Here is a 25,060-nt window from a genome sequence, read left to right as displayed (position 1 = left end):
CTTCACCTCATCAGCCAAATCGCCTTCCGGGCTTGCGGCCTGCTGCTCGGGGGCTTCAGTTTGAGCACGTAATTGTCTTAATGTCTCCAGAGCCAGAGGATTTTTAATTCTTTGACATATTGTCCTCCTAGGACTGTTAAGAATCAGGGTATATCGAATCTCACCGGTTTGACACAAAAAGTATGAAAACTAGCAAAGTGCGCAGAGCTCGCCATTTACACGTCCGAACATCGCATTGTGCCACGCAACTCTGGGTGCAAAGCCATTCTTAAGTGTGATGAATGCAAAAGTAACAGTTACAACTCCACTCTGTATCCTGGTCCACCTTCATGGGCACCAAAAACCCCAAATCCTCCATCACATCATGGTGGGGAAGATGCAGGAGAAAAATTTGAGCTCTCTGAGCTCTTTAGTTTGTAGAAGTGGTCTTTCAATTAAATCTTGCTTCAAGACCTGTCTGGTCAAAGTGTTTCCTGAGGGGCATCCTGAGAATGCGTGAATTGAGTGTTTGGGGAGAAGAGTGAATGGCAGAATCAGATCGAAGCAGCAAATGGTGGAATTTGCCTTATTTTTGCAACATTAATTGAATGAAATGCCTGAAAACTAGGAAGAAATTCCAACACTGCTCTCCATACACATCTTCTCAAGTGCTAACATCTAAAATCCTAGGTCTGGACCCTGAAATCCACATCCTCCTGCTGCTTTGGCAAGACATACTCCGAGCTCATAAAGTGATAAAGGAAATTAGTGGCCACACAACATACCCTTCACCAAAAACTAGATCTTGGATTGGAACTGGTTGGTGAAGTATGCCTAAGAGATGCGCACAAGCCCAAGGATTCCAGTTTTAAGACAAACATCTGGAAGACCCTCAGTGTTCAGTAACTGTACAATTCATGTACAACTTAAAGAAAAAAAAAATCACCTGACACCTGGGTGTCCTGATCAGCTTGAGGAAAGTGTGTGTTGCAGTGATGGCAGACATACAACAAATGTTTCACTGATCATTGAGATTACTTTTCTGGCACCATGATAATGACCTCTGCAGTGATTGAGGACAGGATAAAAGTCCAAATGTTCGGCAACAGCCCTTCCCCAGCAATAGAAATGTATGGCCTGAGGCGAGCAGCAGAGCACAGTGCACAGCAACATGGTTCAGACACCAAACACTTTGTGGAGTGTGAGTTCTATGTGGACGATGGACTAATTTCCTTGCCAGCTGAAGAGAAAACAATCAACCTGTTAAAGAGTACACAGGCATCCCTTTCTGAATCAAACCTGCGGCTGCACAAGTTTGCATCATACAGTGCAATAGTACTTTAAGTATTCACACCTGAAGATCACGCAAGAAACAACAAAGACCTAGATCTCAGTGGAACAGCCATGCCTAGACAGAGCAGCCTTGTTCTGATATGGGAAGCTGCAACTGACACATTTACTTTCCAAGTATTAGTCAACAACAAACAATTCACAGGCCATGACCTACTATCCATAATCAATAGTTTATTCGATCCTCTTGGTCTTGTGGCTCCTGTCACCATACAGGGAAGGTTTCTACTCTGAAAGCTGTGCACTGAAGGTGCAAACTGGGACAAACCACTTTCACAACAGTCAGTGAGAATCATGGAGACACTCATTAAAAGACCTGAAACAACTTCACATCCTTAGTCCTTTTACAGCCAACTCTCTCTCAAAAACGAAACACAAGGAAATCTGTGTTTTTTTTTAGATGCCTCAACTAAAGCCATATGTGATGTAGCATACCTCAAGACAACATATGGAGATGGTCAAATCAGCATCGGCTTTATCTTAGGAAAAGCGGAACGGACAATAAGAGATGAGTTTACCATACCCAGATTAGAGCTTTGTGTGGCAGTCTTAGCAGTGGATATGGCAGAGCTCATTGTCCAAGAGATTTATTTAAATCCAGATGCTTTTACCTCTACAATGATTGAAAGTTTTTATGTGGCTACAACTACACTGAAACTAAATGTTTCTATGTCTACATCCACAACAGGGTTCAAAGAATCAGACAGTTTTCAGATCCAAAGCAGTGGTGATATTACTTGCAGAGCACAATGCTGCTAGCCTTGCTTCCAGGTCTATCCAGGCTTCTCAGCTCTTGCAATCTATCTGGCTCACTAGTCTGGTGAATCTACGCAAATCAAAATCAACGTCATTATAATAGACAACTTTGCACTAGTAGACCCAGACTCAGATGCTGAAATCAGGCCTTAAGTGACAACTTGCACTACATTAACAAAGGACAAACAATTGGCCTATGACAAATTTCAGAGATTCTAATCTTAGAAATCTCTACAAAGAGCAGTTGCATCACTCATCCATGTAGCTCATTCTTTAAGTCCACCAGCGAATACAATTTATGCAGTGGCTGGCATCTGTGCTCAGAAACCCACACTTCAAGTGAGCTGCTAAAAGGTAAAAAATGTGATAATCAGTTCAGTGCAGAGGGAACATTCATCAAGGAGATTGAAATGCTCTGTGAAAGAAGGAGAAAACAAATGCAGTAAAGTTCCACTCTCAAAACTGAAGCCATTCTTAGATGAGGATGGCCTACTAAAAGTTGGGGGCAGATGAAAACTAGCATCACATTTCCACATTACTCACACACCACTATCATGAACGCGTGTAGCACCAAGGCAGCACATTCACAGAGGGAGCCATCCATGCTACTGGATTATGGCTTATTTGATGTAAAAGATGCATAAGCAGCATTGTTAATGCATGTGCCACCTGTTGGAAGCTTTGTGGCATAACAAAAATGCAGAAAATGTCAGGCTTGCCACCAGATTTCTTCGACACTTGGACAGTTGTAGCTCACCACACAAGAAGAGGTCAAGCTCACAGCAAGCTCACAGGCTTTTCACCTGTACGAGTACCCACACAGTCCACACTGAAGTCATTACATCTATGGACACCTAAAGTTCTTCACTCTTCTTTGCCATCTGTGGTCCTACAAAACATTTTGACTGTGGAACGAACTTCATTGGTGCTTGCAATGAGCTTGAATTCCAAAAAGTTATAACAGTGCCAAAGGGAGGTGCATATGAGCGAATAATTGGCCTGCCATGGATAACAAGTGTTCCACCAACAGCTGGAGACTTCTCAGAAAATTACATCTACAAACACCAGTGGCAGCAAGTACAGAGCTTAGCCAACCAATTCTGGTGTCACTGGAAACAGGAATAACTACAAAATCTACAAGTTTGTTGGAAATGGCAGGAAAAGTTAGTTGCAAATGGCAGGAGCCATACCCAAACATTAAAGAGGGTGACATAGTGCTTCTGAAGGACAATAAACCAACACTGAATGACCTATATTACATTTAACAAACGTTTTCGCTGGTCAAGATGAAACAGTTCGCAAAGTTGAACTTAACATGACCAAGGGAGGGTCAAGTAAGACTTTTTTTCAGGCTTGTATATTAAATAATTCTGCAGCTTAGAAAGTAAGACAATACTCCTTTAATTAGTTCTTTAATTATGACATTTTCACAAATGTCAGGTGGGGAGTGTTCTGCCTTTTTAATTAAGTAGGGCTCCTCACATGGCACTCTTGTTTTGATAGGAATTTAAAATAAGCAAGATGTTCACACCTTCGAAAGCATTGTCTGAGAGTAATTAATTAAAAATATACAAAATTGAGAACTTGTCTCTTATTAAGTTAGTTTTAGGAATGCTTCATTATCTTCAGTTGTTTTGTATAATTAATTGCTCAGCTGTTAGCTCTCTCAGCCTTGGGTTATACTGTATGTGTATTTGTCTACTTAAAGCCTTTATTTGTGTTTTATCTTTAAGCCCAATACATTCACTCTTATTAAACTGAAATTGGAGTCAACATAAGGAGGTATTGGAAAACTACATATTGGCTCCAGTCTGTTCACACAGATAGATACACACAAGGAGAGCAATACATACAGTGGATATAAAAAGTCTACACACCGCTGTTAAAATGCCAGGTTCTTGTGATGTAAAAGAATGAGACAAAGATAAATCATGTCAGAACTTTTTCCACCTTTAATGTGACCTATAATGTGAACAATTCAATTGAAAAACAAACTGAAATCTTTGAGGAAAAAAAAAAACAAACAAAAAAAAACAACTCACAATAACCTGGTTGCATAAGTGTGCACACCCTTAAACTAATACTTTGTTGAAGCACCTTTTGATTTTATTACAGCACTCTATTACAGTCTTTTTGGGTAGGAGTCTATTAGCATGGCACATCTTGACATGGCAATATTTGCCCACTCTTCTTAGCAAAAGTGCTCCAAATCTGTCAGATTGCGGGGCCATCTCCTGTGCACAGCCCAGGGGGGCTCTGGCTGGGCCATTCCAAAACGTTAATCTTCTTCTGGTGAAGCCATGTTTTTGTGGATTTGGATGTGTGCTGAAAGGTGAAATTCCTCTTCATCTTCAGCTTTCTAACAGATGCCTGAAGGTTTTGTGCCAAAATTGCCTGGTATTTGGAACTATTCATAATTCCCTCCACCCTAACTAAGGCCCCGGTTCCAGCTGAAGAAAAACAGCCTCAAAGCATGATACTGCCACCACCATGCTTCACTGTGGGTATGGTGTTCTTTGGGTGATGTGCAGTGTTGTTTTTGTGCCAAACATACCTTTTGGAATTATGGACAAAAAATTCAACCTTGGTTTCATCAGACCATAACACATTTTCCCACGTGCTTTTGGGAGACTTGATGTTTGTTTTTGTAAATTTCAGCCGGGCTTGGATGTTTTTCTTTGTAAGAAAAGGCTTCCGTCTTGCCACCCTACCCCATAGCCCATTCATATGAAGAATACGGGAGATTGTTGTGATTGATTGTAGCACATTTCTTGCCAGAAATTCCTGCAGTTCCTTTAATGTTGCTGTAGGCCTCTTGGAAGCCTCCCTGACTTTTTTCTTCTCGTCTTTTCATCAATTTTGGAGGGACGTCCAGTTCTTGGTAATGTCTCTGTTGTGCTCTATTTTCTCCACTTGATGATGACTGTCTTCACTGTGTTCCATGGTATATCTAATGCTTTGGAAATTCTTTTGTAATCTTCTCCTGACTGATATCTTTCAACAATGAGATCCCTCTGATGCTTTGGAAGCTCTTTGCGGACCATGGCTTTTGCTCTGAGATGCAACTAAGAAAATGCCAGGAAAACGCTACTAGAAATGATGGCAGGTGTGTAATGACTTCTATTTAACATGAGTTTGAATGTGATTGGTTAATTCTAAACACAGCCACATCGCCAGTTATAAGAGGGTGTGCACACTTAAGCAACCAGGTTATTGTAAGTTTTTTTTTCATTTTAATTTTTCCCCCACAAAGATTTAAGTTTGTTTTTCAATTGAATTGTTAACATTATAGGTCACATTAAAAGTGGAAAAAGTTCTGACATGATTTATCTTTGTCTCATTCTTTTACATCACAAAAACTTGTCATTTTAACAGGGGTGTGTAGACTTTTTATATCCACTGTATAATGATTGTCAAATTGTATGATGAATAATCCTAGGCAACCAATTTCATACATAGCTGTGCTAGTTTAAATTCACTTGCATCACTTCACGCTCTCTTCTCACACAATTAAAACAATATAAACTCAAATAAATATTTTATAGTAACTTACACTCACTAGTATAAACACATTTTTACCCAACAAACACTCTCTAGGGTGAAAAGCTGTGAAACTAAAGACCCTTGGCTATAAGTTTTTTTTTAAAGTGTTTCAATAGGAAATACATCAACACAGATCATAAACCCTGTGCCCATCAAGCCATTTCATGAGGTCTTTAAATTACAGAAATATAAGACATTGAATTATTCGACAACATTATTAACTTGTCATCAATTAATTTCCAAGGCTTGCTTATAAGAAACATTTTACTGAACAGCCAAGGAAATTTTTGACTTGTTGATTCACATTGATGAAAATAATCAGCATATTAAGGATAGTAAATCTTGCCCTAAACATTCTTCCACTGAAATATTTCATACTTTTTTTGTTCTACAGCAATCTCCAGACACCAAACTACCTCCAAAGGCCTGTAAACAAGTGTGAGGTAAGATACTGAGTGGCTACCAAATGCTGAGAGGAAAAGAAAGATCACTTCCATTCTTTCCCTTTAATAATTTCCAGCGACAGGACGAAACTATGGCCCCAAGCTCATCGACAAGACCAAGAACCTTTAATGTATCACAGGGTCTATCTGATGAGAGCTTTTTTCCTCACTTACTGTGCAGACTGTGGAAGAATGGCCTGTGAGCTGAAATTAAGCCCCTAAAGACCCCTCCTAAAGAACTGCCTCACTTTCATCCAATTACTAATGACTTGAATGAAACTAAACTCCAATGACCTCATAGGCAGCAATATGTTCAAATTGCTGTCAACAATGTGTAAACTATACAATGGTAATTCAATTCCCTGCACTACCTAAACAATTAATAGACCAAGAATATGTAATTAACCTGTATATCACATGCCACTAAAATTTCATATCTGAGGGGAAAATGTAACAAGCATTTCACAACCTTTGTGCACAGCATTTCTGCAATAACCTCGTCTTATTCACTAACTACCAGCAATCCAATTTGACCAGGCTCTAAATGCACTCAAATAGTGCTCAAATGCACTCAAATAGTGCCATGATCATTTAAATAATTTGATCTCATTGTTCTCAAATACATCTCCCTTATTTGTAAATTAGGCTTATTACAGCTTGCGCTTTATCCCTAAAACTGCTATTTTCCAGCTCTAATAATGACGCACCACGGAATGCAGGCTATAAATGAACTTTTGCTGAATAAAATGTTTGTGTACATTTTCTATTGATCACAATAACATTAATTGACCAAATGATGATCAAATGATAGCGAACAGCATTATAACTTTGCATATATATTGGAGCAATGCTCTACAGTCCTAGTAATTTCCGACATGCAATATCAGCATTTGAGGCATACAAATTACATTTAGCACAAAACTTTTAGTTGCATTGCTGCCATTGCTGGATCTGCATAATTGCTTTGGTAAAGCAGGCACTAAAACAAGGCAGATAGTGTGTGCATATTAAACATGCTATTAGTAAATGCAACTCTTACTTCTTTGCAGTAATTTAAAAATGTAAGGTCAGACATAAGCCTCTTTCAAATTATCCAATGCCGACCGAAAGCACATCAGCAATTTAGCTAAAATATTCTAGTTGGAAGCGAAAATACCCTGACCATTTGAAGTTGAGCAGCTACGTGCCAAAGGAGTTCTCAGAGGCAGGAATCTACTAAAGCCTGCTTTATTGCTTAATTAAACTAATTAGGGATCTCTCTCAAGGCTCCATTTTTGCCAATCCAGACTAAACAAACTTTTTTCCTTTAAACCCTTTCTGACTGTAGGGAGAAATGGTTATTAGGGACCCATTTTCTGCATCGTAAAGAGGAAAACCTAAAGCAAAATAACATGCTAAGAGCATTGACTTTCACTCGATAGCAAGTTGCAATATGAGGGTCACTGAGGGCCAACTAACGCAACATGACATCATAATTGCAGTAGATCTCTGCATTGGTGCAAGAGGTGGAAAAACAGTTCCAGACATTCAAGAAGGGGAAGACTCCAGGTTTATTACTTGCCGCATCACAAAAAATAAAATAAAAATGTGTTATTGCTCTCAAAACAAAATTGTGTGTGTGTTCTGTTTTCCATTTAAATTATGTATTTGACTGGCCTGTTTTCCAAATTTAAAATGAAACGTTTTGTTAATTCTGGAAATCCCTAAGGCTCATTGGAAGCCATTCTGCCATTCATGGGGAGAGCAACATTGCTATATTTACACTAAATTAACTATACACATTTAGAACATGACATTAATTAAAATGGACTCTGGTCTTTTTGGGGCATGTTATTCAAAGTAATTTTCTTCTAAAATTTTGTCAAAATGAATCTTGATACAATGATTTTACACTGGATAAAATTAAAACTCAATGTGAAATAAGTTTCACATTGACATTAAAAGCAAAATGTATCAAGTAACATGTGAAAGAGTGGCAATGAGCTAAGAAAGGAAGCGATGTCCCCCTGGGGTAGATGTTAGGACCTAATGATTTTACCATGAGGTGAAGTGGAGTCTTAGTGGGTCCCTTGGCAGACATCTTTTCCCAAAGTCCTTTTCTCACATAGCGAACCGTGGTGCCAGCAAGCTCAAACTCCCCTGGCAGCTCGATTTTCCAGTCATTGTTTATGGATCGCTTGCTGGAGTCCTTCAAAGCTAAACCAGTCAATAAGAAATAAAGGTATACATTTTCTTTAAGGCAAAAGCCTCATGAAGCAATACAAATCAGCATTACAAATATTGCCATAAAGAGGGTGAGCTAATAAACTTCCATTGATATTGTTCTCGTAAAATTAGGTAATTTCAAATAGAGATATTCTTAAAACACATGCTCTAAACTGGTCAATACCATCAGTAGAAATCTGATTACAATGTAAGTATCTTGCCATGTCTTTTTTAAATAGAAGTTTGAAATGGTGGAAAATTAAATTCTGAAACCATTTTCAAAAAATAAATAAATCAAAAGCACCATTTTCAAACATGCACCTTTTGCATGTGCAAAAACATGTAAATTCGTATTTATATTGCATTACATTTAATTCAGACTGCAAATTTACGGCAAAGCTAAAAAAAAAAAAAACATTTATTTTGCTGTGTCACTGTAGATTTAGGAGTTCGCTTTCAACTTCGAGCTTTTTGGCTTACATTAAAAATACTCTTCTGTCCCTTTACTAATGATGGCAAACCAGGCCCAAACTAAACATTCAATATGTTAACACATCACTGTATGAATCAATCAAATGTAAAAGGTGTTTATTTCAAACCTAGTGAACTGCCTTGCTGTCTACTGCCTAAATAGGCAGCTGTCTTCTAAGTCAGTATCCTACCTTAAATGGAACCTCATAAGTGGCTGATTTGGGATCCTCTACATGGCAGCAGCTCAACACACCACATAAAGAGTGCTCCTCACGTGAAGAGCAGCGCAGGGGAGACTTGAAAAACATTAAAAATACTCATCTGTCCCTTTACTAATGATGGCAAACCAGGCCCAAACTAAACATTCAATATGTTAACACATCACTGTATGAATCAATCAAATGTAAAAGGTGTTTATTTCAAAACTAGTGAACTGCCTTGCTGTCTACTGCCTAAATAGGCAGCTGTCTTCTAAGTCAGTATCCTACCTTAAATGGAACCTCATAAGTGGCTGATTTGGGATCCTCTACATGGCAGCAGCTCAACACACCACATAAAGAGTGCTCCTCACGTGAAGAGCAGCGCAGGGGAGACTTGATTCATGATTGATTTCAATACAGTTGGATGTTAGCATGTTGCTAAGCATTTATAAAGCCTAAAAACGCTGCCTTGGTAAGCAGCTCACTACATTTTGGAAGTTTTAATTACGTATAAGAGATCTCTCTCTCCAAGAATACAATCATCAGCCACTAAAGTGTAAACCTCATAATGTTATTAAACTCAGTCTATTAGATCTTAGACTATGGACATTTTAATAACCTCCAACACCTGTAAATCATATAATATTGTCTTTTGGGAGAAGGGTTGTTTATTTAAGAAAAATAAGTGTAAAACTTCATTATGATCTGTCAGTATTACTTTTTGAATGCAAGACACATTCATTCTGAAAGTTGAATCCTTTCAAACTTCTGACTCATTATTATGAATTAAATTAAATGCATTCACTCATCCATTGTGGGCCAGCTGGACAAAACAATGCTTAATTGCCTTTTACCAGATATATTACAAACTCTTTAGTGAGTTTCACTAAATACAATAGTGAATAACAAAACCTGTTTTTTGCATTAATATGTGACATTATGCTAAAGGCACCCCCCATTTCTCATTACTGTTATGTGAAAAAAAAAAAAAATATTTGCACTTAAATGTTTTTATACATCATGGTAGTATTTATTGTACTGCCTTTAATTACGCTGAATAATAATAATACTAAAAATAATAAAACAGTATTTTTATTCTAATATGAAAATTATTTTATTACAGTAATGAGAATCATCATATCATAAGAATTACAAAAACACTCAAATATAAAATGTCTGGATATATTATGTTTATGTCACTATGTAAATACAAAACAACAACAAAAACAATCATCCTAAAAATAGGCTTCATTCACTTTATGCAAAGTACCCAGAACCCCCGACTCCAATTTAGAAGGTGGTAGTTATAGCAAAAGGTTGAGTAATTACCCAGAAAGCTATGGGATGGCTTGACCTCCAGAACTTTGATTCGTCGAGCTCCCACAGGAATTACAGCTGCCTCGATGTAACCTTTGAGGAGGAGAGAAGAAAAGATGGGAAGAAGAGAGGAAAATGGAAAGAGACAACAGCAATATTTCATAATGATGTACAGGTGGCCATGTACAGGTGGCCATGCACAGGTGCATGTGTGGAAACATGTTTGTGTTTGAATGTGTGAAAACATCTGTGATATTTTGGATATTCCATTGTATGAAAATGTATGTATGCGCATAGTGCATTCTCCCTGGCCAGAGCACACCATTTATAATATCCATGGCCAATCAAAGCAGACCATGCATAATATCCATGGCCAATCAGAGCAGACCTTTTACATTATTTCTGGCCAGTCAGAGCAGAGCATTCACATTGATAATGCAAAGTCATTCAAAGTCAGATGTGCAATATTTTTACTTGACATCTCCATCTGACCATAAAAGCATTCCATTGTACGATGCTTGGAAGATGAAGTACATGGAACCAAAACTGCATCACTCCCGTTAGCTTAGCAAGAGTCCAATTCTAAACAGATACACATCCTAGCAACCAAATGGCAGAGGCTACAATGTTATGCAATGCTTGAAATATTTCAAAAGACAAAAGACAGTTGTGCATTTAAAACCTGTCTCTGCAAATGTTTGCTAAACAAGTTTAATTATCAAGTAAAGAAGGAAATTATATTAATTTATGTTTTTTATTTGCTTAAAAGTGAATGTTTACATGCTTGTATGACATCATGCACCAGCATCACAGCTGTGAATTGTTGCAAAAGTTTTCAAGTTTCAAGGAAACGAACTTCTAACTTAGTGCCAGTTTTTTTCTTTTGCAGTTTTTCAAGTAAGAAGCTGGAAATGTCTCTGTTACAAATATAACCTCAGTTCCCTGAAACAAGGAAACAAGATGCTGTGTCAGTAGCTGACACAATAGGAAGTCCTCACATAAGTCATGATCTCTGAAGCTGTATAGAATCACACCAATCCTATTGGCAGATTGTGTTTGTCACTTCTCCCCTTATCAGTATTGCAGCAACCTAAGCAGCATTTTGTTCCTTCTTTTTAGAGAACCAATGTTACATTTGAAACTTTGACATTCCTTATCAAGTCAGTCTCTCAATGCTGCCTCAGTAGCTCATGCTTTTGGAATACCATAATACCATGCTACTGATTCAGACGACAGGGTAGTGAAAATCTCTGAAGGAAACAACCAGGCAAAAACACTACAAGTCATCATGCTGGCCAAGCAGGGTAGTGAAATATGGGCATATTCCACTAATATAAACACGAGAGTGCCACAGCAATCTAGCTCCTCTTAAGAATTTACTGACCAAAAGTGTGTTTTGCACAATGGCAAACCCCCCAATGTTTCAAGTCACGCTGCTATGGCAGCTGCATAAACTTTGTGAGTAAATGGAGAATGTCCTTCATCCAGTCGCAATTGTGAAACAATGACTGCATCAAGCAATGCGCTAGATCATCGCCTTGGGAGGACTACCAGGCAATGAAAACGCATTCCAAAACCTTGAGCTGCCTCGTCACCACATATGACAAAACACTCTCGAGTTGACCCAGCACTTCATGTGTGACAAACCCAAAGGGGGTACAGTGGCTTCCATGACCATCAACCTGGACATCCGCTGGAATCCTATCAGCGGTAAAGCTACTCCTGGCATGAACTTCATCAAGCATTGGATAACTGACTAAATGCGGTCATCTCTCAAACACACCAACATGGTCAACAAGTCGAGTTTCATTACAAAGAAGGAAACTTTCCGACTTTGCACCAAGCTATTCTTTGCCCAATTGACTCAAAAGCTCCAGGTGCATAAGCAACAGATCCCTGTGCTTGCATTCCATCTCCTCAGATTGTGACGGTTACTTGTGCTGTTACTGGCATACAACATTGGGGAGAGCGAGAGAATCATATTGGGGACAGGGAAGTGTTTTACGAGCCTTCTTGAATTGTTCCATAGGCTTTATTCCCCATTTCAAGGTCTGCAGACCATCAGGAATTCAGCCAAATGTGATGCTAATCAGACAACAGAATACCCATAGATCTGCCGACGATCTGGGCAATGATCTTAGCCCAGAGCAGCAAATCAGTGGCATAACAGCTGTTTAAAGGATAGGGGTCCATGCCGCATTCATCCATGACCTTTAAAATGTCTGCTTGGTAGGCCTGCAGGACTGCTATGGTGTGCAGGGCCGAACTTTATAGGGCAAACACAGCATAAGCCTTTTCAACCAATCAAAACATAAGCTGACACGGTTTGGAGGGAAGCACTGGGCAGCCTAGAAGAGGAGGGGCACAAGTGAAGTGCAAAGGATACATGAATACTGTGAAGTGCAAAAGCTAATCTTAACGTTGGAAGCGCAGCAGACAGATTAAAAGTAATCCTCTCACTATCAAAACAACAAAGTGATGAGTTTGGCTTGCAGAGCACATGAGATGTTATAAAATTCTGATGAAATGGCGCTGTCCTCCTTTTTATATGCTTGCGATAATGTCCGCATGAGGGAAGGAACGTCAAGCACCATCTGCCAATAATACTGCTGTTTCTATAAGGACTTCAGAGATGAAAGGACCAACAGCATTAGTCTTAATCATAAATGTGCACTGCATGTTATGATTCTAGTCCAGAATTTGACACTTAACTATTCCGTTTTCATTAAGAATTCCATAAACAATTATTTTAATATTTAAAAAAGAAGAATGTCCCACTTCCTAATAAGTCCACACTACATATTCAACAAAAATACGAAACAAACAAATTTATTTAGGTAACATATGTTAATGTTTTTATTCAAGAAACAATGTCTGAGAAGCAGTGCTATATTGTGAATATAGTCATGGCTGATGGTTGTTGTTGGGCATAACAAGAAGTGAAGTGTCGTGACTATTTTTACAATATGGCACAGCCTCACATGCCTTATTGATTTTATAAAAGTAAAATTGTTAAATGCCATTCTTTCATTAGAAGATAGTCCCTGACAGTAATCAGTAAGAGAATGTTGTTATGCAATAAAAATAACAATAAGCTATGGGTGCTGCACAATGATACAAATATAATTTCTGTTAAGAGGTCACAGCTGTGCTTTATCAGGAATAAAGCACAACTATTGACCAATCAGCATCCATGACTGGATCAATCAATTATTTTTTTTTTTTTTAAACAATCCAATCTATTACAAATATATTAGTATTTAAAAGGTATTTCTTTAATGTAGCTGACCCCTGGTTCTTGATTCCCACCCCTATATGTATGGCTAAATTGTATGGGCCTATCAAACCAGACAGAAGCCAAACTCATTCCATATTCAGTAGATATCAGCAGCCACTGCCAGGATAATTAAGTATGCCTTATGCCAGATCTAGTTAAGTCACCCAATAGATTCCATTGTTTTCTCTGCCTTCATTTGCTGTGTAAAGCCAAATCTTACTTTTGTCTGTTGATTTGAGATCAAAGTTGGTCAGATTTCAAACTGTGATTGGAATCAGGACATTTTCTTATAAAACAAACACATTCCCCTCTTCCAACAATGGTGTCAAAAAGCATCTGGGCAGTAATGACAAATCAGTTTTGTTTCCATGCACACTGGCCACGTTCAGAATGTTACGTTTCATATTTGTCCTCTGGTTCATCAACAAATATATTACCTCTGCTGGGTAGATATAAAGGACCTTGAAAGAGAGTAGTAGGTAACAAAATGGTCTTGTGTATTCTGAGTAATTGCAATCAGTTGAGCTCATTTTAAGGTAGAGAACAGGGCAGCTCCAATTTGACCTTTGCTGCTGTGATCTATGGCATCACAGATATGGTTAGTAGTATAAAACACCTTGTTTTCGCAAAGATCTTCTATACACAGCCAAACAAAATTGAAATTAATGTGACCCTGTGTGGAAGAGTGAGCAAGAGTCAGATAGAGTGGGTGTGGTGTCAGGCCTCGGAGAGGCATTTATAATAAAATGAAGAAAAGGGGGGATGGTGTCCAAAACAAAGAGGAGTCCTCGCAGTGCACTGCTACTATATGAAGGATAGTTAGTGATGAAAGGACATGGTCCAGGTATAATGGGTGGGGTCTGCAACTTGTTCCCCATCCTTGGTCCGAGGCATGACTGGCAGCATCTACTTCAGAGTGGCTCAGCTTCCCAGGACCGACCGGGGGGTGGGTCTGGCAACACATCCTATGCAGAGTTTACACTACACAATTTTAGTCCCGATTTTAGGCCGACACGGGAAGTTTCAGTGGGAGGAGTCCTGATGTACATGCAACAGAACATCAACTAGCATGGCTGCAGTATCAATAAAGTCTCAATGGACTGAAGAAATGGAGGAAATATTAGTGGAACATTGGAAGGAGCACCAGTGCTTATTTGATGTTTCCTCTGAACTGTACCAAAACCGGGTAGAGAGATAGAGAAGAGTTGGAGAGAAATTGCCAGTTCTCTTGGACAGTCAGGTAAGCATATAGGTACATTTTTCAGTAGGAGGTACTTTTTCATATTGAAACCAATAAAATATATGATGCCTTTACATATTATGTAAAGGCAATTAAAAACATACATACAATTAAAAACATACATTTCAGATCATAATCTGAAATGCATAACATATGATCATGCATTTGTTTTTGTATCTCGTATCACTTCTCGCGTGCATTTTGTTGTGAAACGAGTCCAGGCAGAGTCATCAGGGATTTGTCAATAGTGAAATGTTTTGTAAGACGTTCACCCCTGTCGCCAATTCGATTAATTTTAAAACCCTACGACTTACATGACAAGACAGACAGTTGTGTAATATGAATGGTACCACCGACATTTTTGAAAGTTGTGTAATGTGTAGGAGGCATTATTTGTTCTGGACCATTCCAAGCTCCATTTGTGGACCTGGAAGGACAGTAGTATGAAGAGACCAGTCCCCCAAGGAGCCGCACAGTGGTGGGGCTCTTCATTGACTCCAGGTGTGTCTCATCACATGCTACAGGCCATTTGCCCCTCCTCTCTCACCTGCCCACTCCATTCGGGAGCCTAGGAAGGGCAGTGATTCAAAGAGCAGGGCATTGCTGGCATCAGGGGAGGAGGTCTTCATGTCACACCTTGATTGAGATTATTTGACCTGTGGTTTGGATGCTAGTCTGAACTGGTCAAACTTGTAAAAGAGCTAAACTTTTTAAGAAAATAAAGTTTATTTTAACGCCCCACATTTTGTACCATCCCATTTTACTCGCCATATTCCTCCCAGTATAATCACAAACATGCGGTTATCTCTCCACACAGAAAAGAGCACCACCACCACCACCACAACAAACCCATGTTAAATGCCACCCCTAGCCAGGCCCAGACAGAATCTGCACACGCGCAGCTCAGCAGAAATCTCAGCAGATTTCCATATAATTGTGAAATCTGTCATTCATAGAGGTTCTATACATTCCTCACCTTGTTTCTATACATTCCTTGCATGTTTGTTTATTAAATATTTTGGCTATTCTCATGATGCTTTCAGATACCAATAAGAGTGCAGTATTTCAGCTCCATTTTACAAATATCACCATGTGTAAATCCCTTCAGCAGATTTTCCCTCAAAATCAGTGCAGAAAATGCAAAACAAGTCTGCAGATTCCATTTGGGCCTGCCCATAATCACCTGGCTTTTCACAATTAGTGTAAAACACACAGACCACACAACAAACATACCCACTCATTCATATCCCAGCACATTTGAATAGGGATTTCAATTTATAGGAACTTCCATAATTGGCTGTCATTTAAATGAACGATCGATTAAATTAATAATGGTTAATGTTAACAAGACACAAGTAGGACAAATCAGAATGCTCGATTAACTTTTTTGTAATATTTTGCAGTCCTTCTCATCACATTTAATTAGATTACAAACTCATTTTTGTAAACTGAATTTAATGTTGCGCTGTTTCATATTTATATTTATCGTTGTTGCAATATATTAGAAAAGTTAGCATAGGCATGATACAGTATATCAGACCATGTCAGGGAGATTGATGGGTGATTGTAGAGCTAGTTGTCATGTCTTACTTGTTGTAACAACTATCACAGCATTTGGAGTGAGCACAATCTTTGTTTCAAGTGGAATGCTCCCGTGTCCGGTTATGTTAAGCATCATATTGATAGTCGATAAATCATTATTGCCCTTAATTTGTAGGAATTAAAACAAATAAAAAAACATTGGACTCTTCGCTTCAATTTGTATTTGATTTGTTGTGAAAACTAATCTGGCTAAATATTTAAAACTAAACATGTGCTTGCATTCAGATGGATCATTAATGTAGACTTGATTACAGCTGGAAAAACATATTTAGAACTTCTTCCAGGATAATACAAAGAGGGCTTAAGATTCAGATTTTGCATATATTTATTCACCGACAGTACTCATTGTTCATTACTTATTGTATGTTATTACAGTGAAACTGTAGGCTTCTATAAGTAAAAATACCATTAATTCTCTCCATTGAGAAATAGATTTTTAGCATTACATATGAAACTTTCAAAGGCCCTACATAAGCTTCAAGATTTTTAAGCAGTGATATTGTAACGGTTACCCTGTCTTGTTTCACTGTTCCCTCTTGTTTACCATTTTCGTCACTTTTTGCATTCCTTAGTTTTCACTTTTGTCCCTTATGTAACTCCATAGTTTCTTTGTTTGCGTTCGTGTTCTCTTACGAGAGGTTCTCTCGTATTGCGTAAGCTAGCTTACGCTACGGGAAAGATTCATCTTTTCTGAGATATTGAAGCCAAAAAATGATCCTTAATTTTGTATCCATTGTCAACGCAGTGCGGCAGCTGCAGAGCGGGCTAGCTAGCGAGCTCATTGGTTGCTCTGCGGCAACTGCTGCAGCCTATAGACGAGCTTGGGCCAACTCGCATCCAATGAGAGGCGTCCGCGCACACTGCATCAAAGCCCGCCAAAAAGGGCGTGACTAGAGTGCATATAAGCATAGTTTGTAGGCTGGAACACTGATTTTCATCTCTTCAGCGAAGCTCTTCGCATCACTGAACCGGAAGCCGCGTCGCCGTTCGAGGGGCATCAAGCAAGCGTGGACAGCGCTCGAAGAAGCCGGCCGTCTTCGCCACCTTCAGCCGTCCTGCGAGCTACGCCATCCGGCGACGTATCCTTTTTAAAAGCAAGCTAGTTCTTAAAGAACTTCACAAAAGAGTACGAGCGTCTTTTTTATGATGCCTCGCTCCACTTGTGCGTGCTCCTCTCAGCACCGGAGACCGCCACATCATCTGCGCTCTCTGCCTGGGACTGGGGCATGCAGAGCTCGCCCTCGCCGAAGGCGGATGCGATCTCTGCGAGGAGCTGCCGATGTCGACCCTGCGGGCTCGACTCGAAGCGCTCAGGACCAAAGCCGCCGCGCCACCTTCCGTTCAGCCACGCAGAAAAAAGCGCCGCTCTCAAGGGCTGCCGGAAACAGTGGTAGAAGCGATTGCCTCGCCGGAGCCCATCCCTCGAGCATCGCCTTCACCCTCCCCGCCCACCCGGGACGCGCAGTTGCCGCCGAGCGGTTGCTCTGCTGCCATCTCGGACGAAGAAGCAGAGGATAAGGGCTGTTCCATCATGGCTTCGGACAGCGAGGAGTGGTCAGGCTCACACGCCTCCTCCTCGGCCCAGGAATCCAGCAGGACCCGCGCCGGAGTCGAAGGGGAACTAACACGCCTCCTCACACAGGCCGTCGACCGCCTCGGGCTCAAGTGGTCACCGCCCCTTGAGCAGGCACCCAACAGACTTGACGGCTGCTTTCTACCTTTGCCCGCCCTCCGCGAGATGGCGGTCTAAACCAGTGCTCCCGTCTAAGGTCTGCAGAACAACTTCCGCCTGTGTTGGCCGCGCCTATTCCGCCGCCGGCCAAGCTGCATCTGCTCTGCACTCTATGGCCGTCCTACAGATCCTCCAAGCGGACCTTCTGCGGGAGTGGGATGAGGAAAGCAGGCATCCAGAGGCGGTTGCAGACATACGGAGTGCTACGGACCTCGCCCTCCGCGCTACCAAAGCTGCAGCCCAAGCTATGGGGAAGTGCATGGCCGCGCTGACTGTGACCGAGAGACATCTGTGGCTAACGCTAGCCGACATGGGAGAAGCAGAGCGCTCTACGTTCCTCAACGCACCGCTCTCTCCAACCGGTCTCTTCGGCTCCGCGGTGAGTGGTATCATTGACCGGTTTTCAGAGGTCCAAAAAGCCACACAAGCCATGAATCTCTTTCTGCCTCATCACGCTAGCTCCTCTGCAGGCCGCCCACGTGAGCCTCCTGCACGAGCCTCTTCACAGCGCCCAGCTCAACAAAGCCAGACTTCTCAGCGTCGACAGGGCGGCCTCCCTCGATCGCGCTCAGACAGCCGCCGCAGACCGCCGCCCCCCGCGGGCCTCGGACTAGAATTGCGCTGAAACCTGAACAACCGAAGTCCTCCTAGCTTTGTTGACAAAACGACGGATCAGTCCCGCTGCGGCCGGACCACCGTCAAAGCTTCGCCCCCAGTCAGTCCCCTTCCTTCAGGCTACTACAGTGGTATATTCAGCAGCCAACAAGCCGGTGTTAACGCCCGCTTGCCTGCGCTCAAACGCCATTTTCACGGCGACCCAAATAAATCTGGTAAAGAGCAAGCATGCCATATGTGTAGAAAATGTGCCCACAACCCAGTGTTCACCTCTACACACAAGCATTACACATCCCGTGTCCATACCAGAGAGCAAACATGTCTTATGTGTAGAAAATGTGCCCACAATCCAGTGTTCACCCCTACACACAAGCATTACACATCCCGTGGCCCTATCACGGCACACTCACATAAAGCGGTTACGAACCGCTCGAGTGTTAGGGTTAATAAACGCAACCACGAATCCGTGCGCGCACCCATTCTCTGGCCGCTCTGTCACACGACCAGCCTTATGTGTAGAAAATGTGCCCACAATCCAGTGTTCACCCCTACACACAAGCATTACACATTCCGTGTCCCCATCAGAGCACACTCAAAAGCGGTTACGAACCACTCGAGTGTTAGAGTCAATAAATGCGCTCACGAATACATGCGCGCGCCCATTCTCTGCCCGCTCTGTCACACGGCCAGCAAACACTTCTCTGTATGTAAGTCCCGTGCCCGTGACTATGCTTGCGTATCACTTAACAGACGTGACTCTTTCCCCATTCACCTCAATCGGGAAGTCACTCACAGAACAGCCTGTCCATGCTGTCTGCGAGCAGTCCAGCATAAGCACAGTAAGCGGCTCACACATTCTGTTCAGCGCGCTGTGTGCGGCAATCAGAGCGATTTGGCCACTCACCCTCTAACATTACGCTTCAAAGCGTGGGAAGATATTCCAGGGATATCCGAATGGGTGTTAAGCACAATAAAACAGGGCTATTTGCTACAGTTCGATCGCCGTCCTCCTCGCTTCAGAGCTGGCTCGAAACTACTGTGAACACGGAAGCAGCGTGCATGCTTCGTTCAGAAATAGCAAACCTTCTGTGCAAAAGGGCCATAGAGAGAGTGCCGCCTCCCCTGAGCGAGTCGGGGTTTTACAGCCGTTATTTTCTTGTCCCCAAGAAAGACGGCGGCCTCAGACCAATATTAGATCTCAGTGTTTTGAACAAAGCGCTTGCAAAAAGACCGTTCAAAATGCTTACAACCAGCAAACTCCTCACGCATGTGCGCCAGGGCGACTGGTTTATTTCTCTCGATCTGAAAGATGCATACTTTCAGATTCAGATAAATCCCCGTCACAGGCCATTCTTGAGATTCGCCTTCGACGGCCAGGTTTATCAATACACCGTCCTTCCGTTCGGCCTGTCCTTAGCACGCCGTACTTTCACGAAGTGCATGGACGCGGCGCTCCCACCCCTGCGGAGTCAGGGTTTGCGAATTCTGAACTATTTGGACGATTGGCTGATTTTGGCACAATCACATACGGAGCTTCTGTCTCACAGGACAGTTCTCCTCAGTCATCTGAACAGTTTGGGCCTTGCAGTCAATTGGACCAAGAGCTCACTACAGCCCAGTCAGACAATTTCCTTCCTTGGAATAGAACTAGACTCAGTGGCAATGACGGCTCGCTTATCTACACAGCCGCGCCGTGTGCAGCGACTAGCCGCGTCATTTCAGATGAACAGCCTCACACCTCTGAAGAAGTTTCAGAGAGTGCTAGGCTACATGGCCTCAGCCGCAGCAGTACTTCAACTGGGTTTACTGCGCATGTGCCCGCTTCAGCATTGGCTAAACACCCGTGCGTCTCGCCGGGCTTGGGCCACAGGCCGCCAGCCAATCAGAGTGACTCAGACCTGTATTTCAGCTCTGCAGCCCTGGACAGTGGCCGAGTGGTATCAGCGGGGAGTGATGATGGGAGCTGTATCTCGCCGAAAAGTCATCTCGACAGACGCGTCCAACACGGGTTGGGGCGCGGTCTCGCGAGGGCTCTCCGGTTTTTGGCCTATGGTCAGTTCAGGAAAAGCTCCTTCACATAAATTGTCTGGAAATGATAGCGGTCGAGTACGCGCTCGTGCGCTTCCTCCCGATCATTCAGGGTCACCACGTCCTGGTCCGCTCGGACAACAGGTCTGTGGTATCCTATCTAAACCGTCAGGGCGGTGTCAGATCCAGGAACCTCTTCCATCTGACGAAACGCATACTGAGTTGGTCCCAGCGCCACCTGCGCTCGCTGAGGGCGACGCACGTGCCAGGCCACCTGAACGACGGCCCAGACAGACTGTCCAGAGACAATATTCCCCCAGGGGAATGGTCCCTGCACGCTCAAACAGTCCAGACGTTATGGCGCATATTCGGCAGAGCAGAGATAGACCTCTTTGCATCAGAAGAGAACTCTCACTGCTCAATATTTTTCTCGAAAAGCGAGGACGCGCTGGCCCAGGACTGGCCCAACCACCCGCTTTACGCCTTCCCTCCCGTCTCGCTATTGCCACAGGTAATGCAGAGGATCAGGGAAACGCGCCACTCGGTGCTCCTCATAGCCCCGCGCTGGGAGAATCAAACATGGTTCCCGGAGCTTACGCAGCTGTCACTGACAGCGCCGTGGCCCATCCCAGTGAGAGCAGATCTCCTCTCGCAAGCTCGCGGAACGATCTGGCATCCCCACCCAGAGCGCTGGGCGCTACACGCGTGGGTGATCAACGACTACCCGTCGATTTGCCAGAAGGAGTAATAAACACCATCATACACGCTAGAGCCCCCTCCACAAGAAGACTCTATGCGTCAAAATGGTCTGTGTTTTCAAAATGGTGCACCGACAGAGACCTGGACCCACGGACATGTGGGGTGTCGCCGCTGCTCGTGTTTTTACAAGAGCTGCTGGATAAGGGCAGATCCCCATCCACGCTCAAAGTGTATGTGGCGGCCGTCGCGGCGTTCGCTGAACCCCTGCACGGCCAGTCACAGGGTAAAAACGAGCTGGTCATCCGCTTCCTAAGGCGAGCTAGAAGGATGAACCGCGCCCCCCATCGGTTCCTATCTGGGACCTTTCTATAGTTCTCGAAGCTATGAAAGCCCCCCCTTTCGAACCGCTTCAATCCGTGGATGTGAAACACCTCTCACTTAAAACCGTTTTTCTAACTGCCCTATCATCAGTTAAACGGGTGGGAGACCTTCACGCGCTATCTCTCAGCGCTGCGTGTCTTGAGTTTGGACCAAGTGACTCCAAGGTCATTTTAAAGCCTAGACACGGCTACGTCCCCAAGGTGGTCGGTACTCCTTTCAGAGCACAGATCATTTCCTTGTCGGCGCTACCAGCATCTGATAGTGAACGCGACGCCAATCTCCTTTGCCCAGTCAGAGCACTGAGATTGTATACTGCGCGCCCCGCATCTTTCAGAAGCTCCGAGCAGCTTTTCGTTTCGTTCGGAGGACGCACCAAAGGTCTCGCCGCCTCGAAACAGACACTGTCCAGATGGATAGTGGACGCTATTGCTGCCGCGTACGCATCAAAAGACCTACCATGCCCGCTAGGCATTAAGGCTCACTCCACTAGAGGCATGGCCTCCTCGTGGGCATGGTCCAGCGGGATTTCCATTCACGACATATGTGTGGCAGCGGGCTGGGCTTCCAGCCCGCTGCCACACATATGTCTAACGTAACCTCGGTTCTCTCTAGATGAGGGGACGAGTATTGCGTAACCGGCCGTGCTCGCGCCACGAGCAATTTTTCGCTTCATTCAATGAAAACCAGGGTTCCAGCCTAGGAACTATGCTTATATGCACTCTAGTCACGCCCTTTTTGGCGGGCTTTGATGCAGTGAGCGCGCGGACGCCTCTCATTGGATGCGAGTTCGCCCAAGCTCGTCTATAGGCTGCAGCAGTTGCCGCAGAGCAACCAATGAGCTCGCTAGCTAGCCCGCTCAAGGTCTGCAGCTGCCGCACTGCGTTGACAATGGATACAAAATTAAGGATAATTTTTTGGCTTCAATATCTCAGAAAAGATGACTCTTTCCCGTAGCGTAAGCTAGCTTACGCAATACTCGTTCCCTCATCTAGAGAGAACCGAGGTTACGTTAGTAACCGATTCGTTTTCCATCATTGCTTTCACCTGTCCCTCGTTAACTTGCCACTTGCCTCTGTTTCTTCCCTCGTTATCTTGTTTGGTGTTCTGTTTGTTCATTGGCCCCTTAGTTCTATGTTCATGTATATATATCCTGGTTTTTGGTTTAGTCCCTGTCTTTCGTTGATTGTATGTTAACGTGAATGTCATCGTTGTATGTTCGCTCGTGGTTACCCTGTTCCCTGTCTGTTCCGTCCGAGGTTACCCTGCTGTCTGTCGTTTCAGGTTTACCCTGCCCACTGTGGATGTTCTCTGCCCAGTCACTCCTGCACCCCTCCTGTGTTAAATCCAGTATTTCTAGTTTGTGTTTTTCCCATCGTGGATCTTTTCATTTGTTCCTGAGTTTGTTTACTTTGTGTTATCACGAATAAACTGCGTTTGGATCCTAAACCCCTGTCTGCCTTCTCCTGCTTCCCGCAGTCATAACAGATATACAGTAGGTTGCCGTAGAAGCCAAAAGTCAATGTGATTTCCACTTCATTTTCAAACATGATTTTTAAAAGCCATATTCCCTGTAAATAACTAAACTACCTGTAATTCTCAAGAGAGATCCACCATTCAGAGAAGTTCATTTCCCATGGAAAGGGAAATCACAACACCCACTCCCAAAATACATTGTGAATAACTTAATCAAGTCAGCCTTCCTAAATGTTTAATCTACATTTACATATTTTTCAAAATACTGTAGCTCTGAATATTTTACTCTAATAATAATTATTATAAGGTTTCAAACATAACTTCGGGAGTCCCTTGTTCATCTAGGCCTGTCAATCATATCCCAAGGACATATAAGCGACTGCTTCCCTCGCACTGGTACCGAATATTCCAGTACTTGTCCCCAACCAGGCATCCATTCATCTACAACAGGTTCCATGGCTCTCTACTCAATGCTGCTCCTCATTTGGCAAGTTGTTCCTCATCTCAAGTTATATTGATGTCGAACAGGAGCTGCCATAGCAACTCTGTTTGATTTACCTTTCGATTTAGCGACCACTACTTTTTAGAACTTCTATATTTCTTTTTCCAGAACAGTCAGTAGTGTAAGGTAGCTTTGTTCTCAAGAACACGGTACTCCAGCACAAATGCCATTGAGATCTCTCTATACAGCTCATTCAAACATACATTGGGCACTCTTTCTCTAAAATATTTTATATCTATATACTGTATATCCTCTAAGGAAATGGACATACCTCTTCCATAGCAGCTCTGGACAAATCCTTCGTGCACACAAAGGTGAATCCATCTCAATTCTGACTGCACAGACAATACTTCCTGTACTTGTATATAGCTAAATAAAAATGCCATATTGTGTACTGTAATGCTAGAGGATGCAGCACTCCCCCAGCTGAATCATTATTGGCTGGTATTTTGAACTGAGGGGGATGGAGCTGAAATACGAATTGCTGTTTGTACATTATTGGCCAAATTAAGCTATTGTAACTGCTCTCTTAAAGGGATGTTCACACAAAAAATGAAAATCATCTCATCATTTATTCACGCTCATGCCATCCCAGATGTGTAAAACTTTCTTATTTTACAGAACACAAAAGATGATATTTAGAAGTATGACTTTGCTCTTTATGAACATACAATGCAAGTGAATTATGGCCAGAACTTTGAATCTCTAAAAATCAAAAAGTCAGCATACAATGTTTATGACTCCCATGATTAAATCCATGTCTTCTGAAGCGATGTGATAAGTGTGGATGAGAAACAGATTAATATTTTACTGTTGGCTCACTTTCACTTCTATCTTCTTTTTCTTTAGTTTTTTGGTGAGTCACTTTTTTTTGCATATTGCCACCTACTGGTCGGGTGTGGTCAAAGGTAAGAGATTGATAGTATAAGAGAACTTGAATATTAATCTGTTTCTCACCCACACCAATCATATTTCTTCAGAAGATATGGATTTAACCACTGGAATCTAAAAGGATAAATTTTGCTGCCTTTATATGCTTTTTGGGCTTTCAAAGTTCTGGAAACCATTCACATGCATTGTATGGACCTATATGAGATATACTTTAAAAAAAAAATTTTGTGTTCTGCCGAAGTTAGCAAAACACATCTGGGTTGGCATGAGGGTGGGTAACTGATGCAAGAATTTGTATTTTTAGGTGAATTATCAATTTCGGTTCTTTTCTTATCCCTGGGGCTTGGTATCTATAT

At 42.4% G+C, this 25,060-nt stretch overlaps 1 protein-coding gene across 1 annotated transcript in view; it reads right to left on the bottom strand.

Moving 5' to 3' along the window:
* adamts17 (ADAM metallopeptidase with thrombospondin type 1 motif, 17) overlaps positions 1–25,060 on the bottom strand; it is a 273,229-nt gene that overhangs the window by 95,475 nt on the left and 152,694 nt on the right. Inside the window, exons 16-17 of the mRNA XM_052129527.1 lie at positions 10,277–10,357; positions 8,110–8,267 (exon numbers count right to left, since the gene is read on the bottom strand). Coding sequence (XP_051985487.1) covers positions 8,110–8,267; positions 10,277–10,357 — 239 coding nt within the window. The remainder of the gene's footprint in view (positions 1–8,109; positions 8,268–10,276; positions 10,358–25,060) is intronic.

Source organism: Xyrauchen texanus, chromosome 1, assembly GCF_025860055.1.
Source record: "Xyrauchen texanus isolate HMW12.3.18 chromosome 1, RBS_HiC_50CHRs, whole genome shotgun sequence".
In the NCBI taxonomy this organism is placed as follows: domain Eukaryota; kingdom Metazoa; phylum Chordata; class Actinopteri; order Cypriniformes; family Catostomidae; genus Xyrauchen; species Xyrauchen texanus.
Note: the sequence above shows the minus strand (reverse complement) of the source record. Positions and strands in the feature narration are given on the sequence as shown.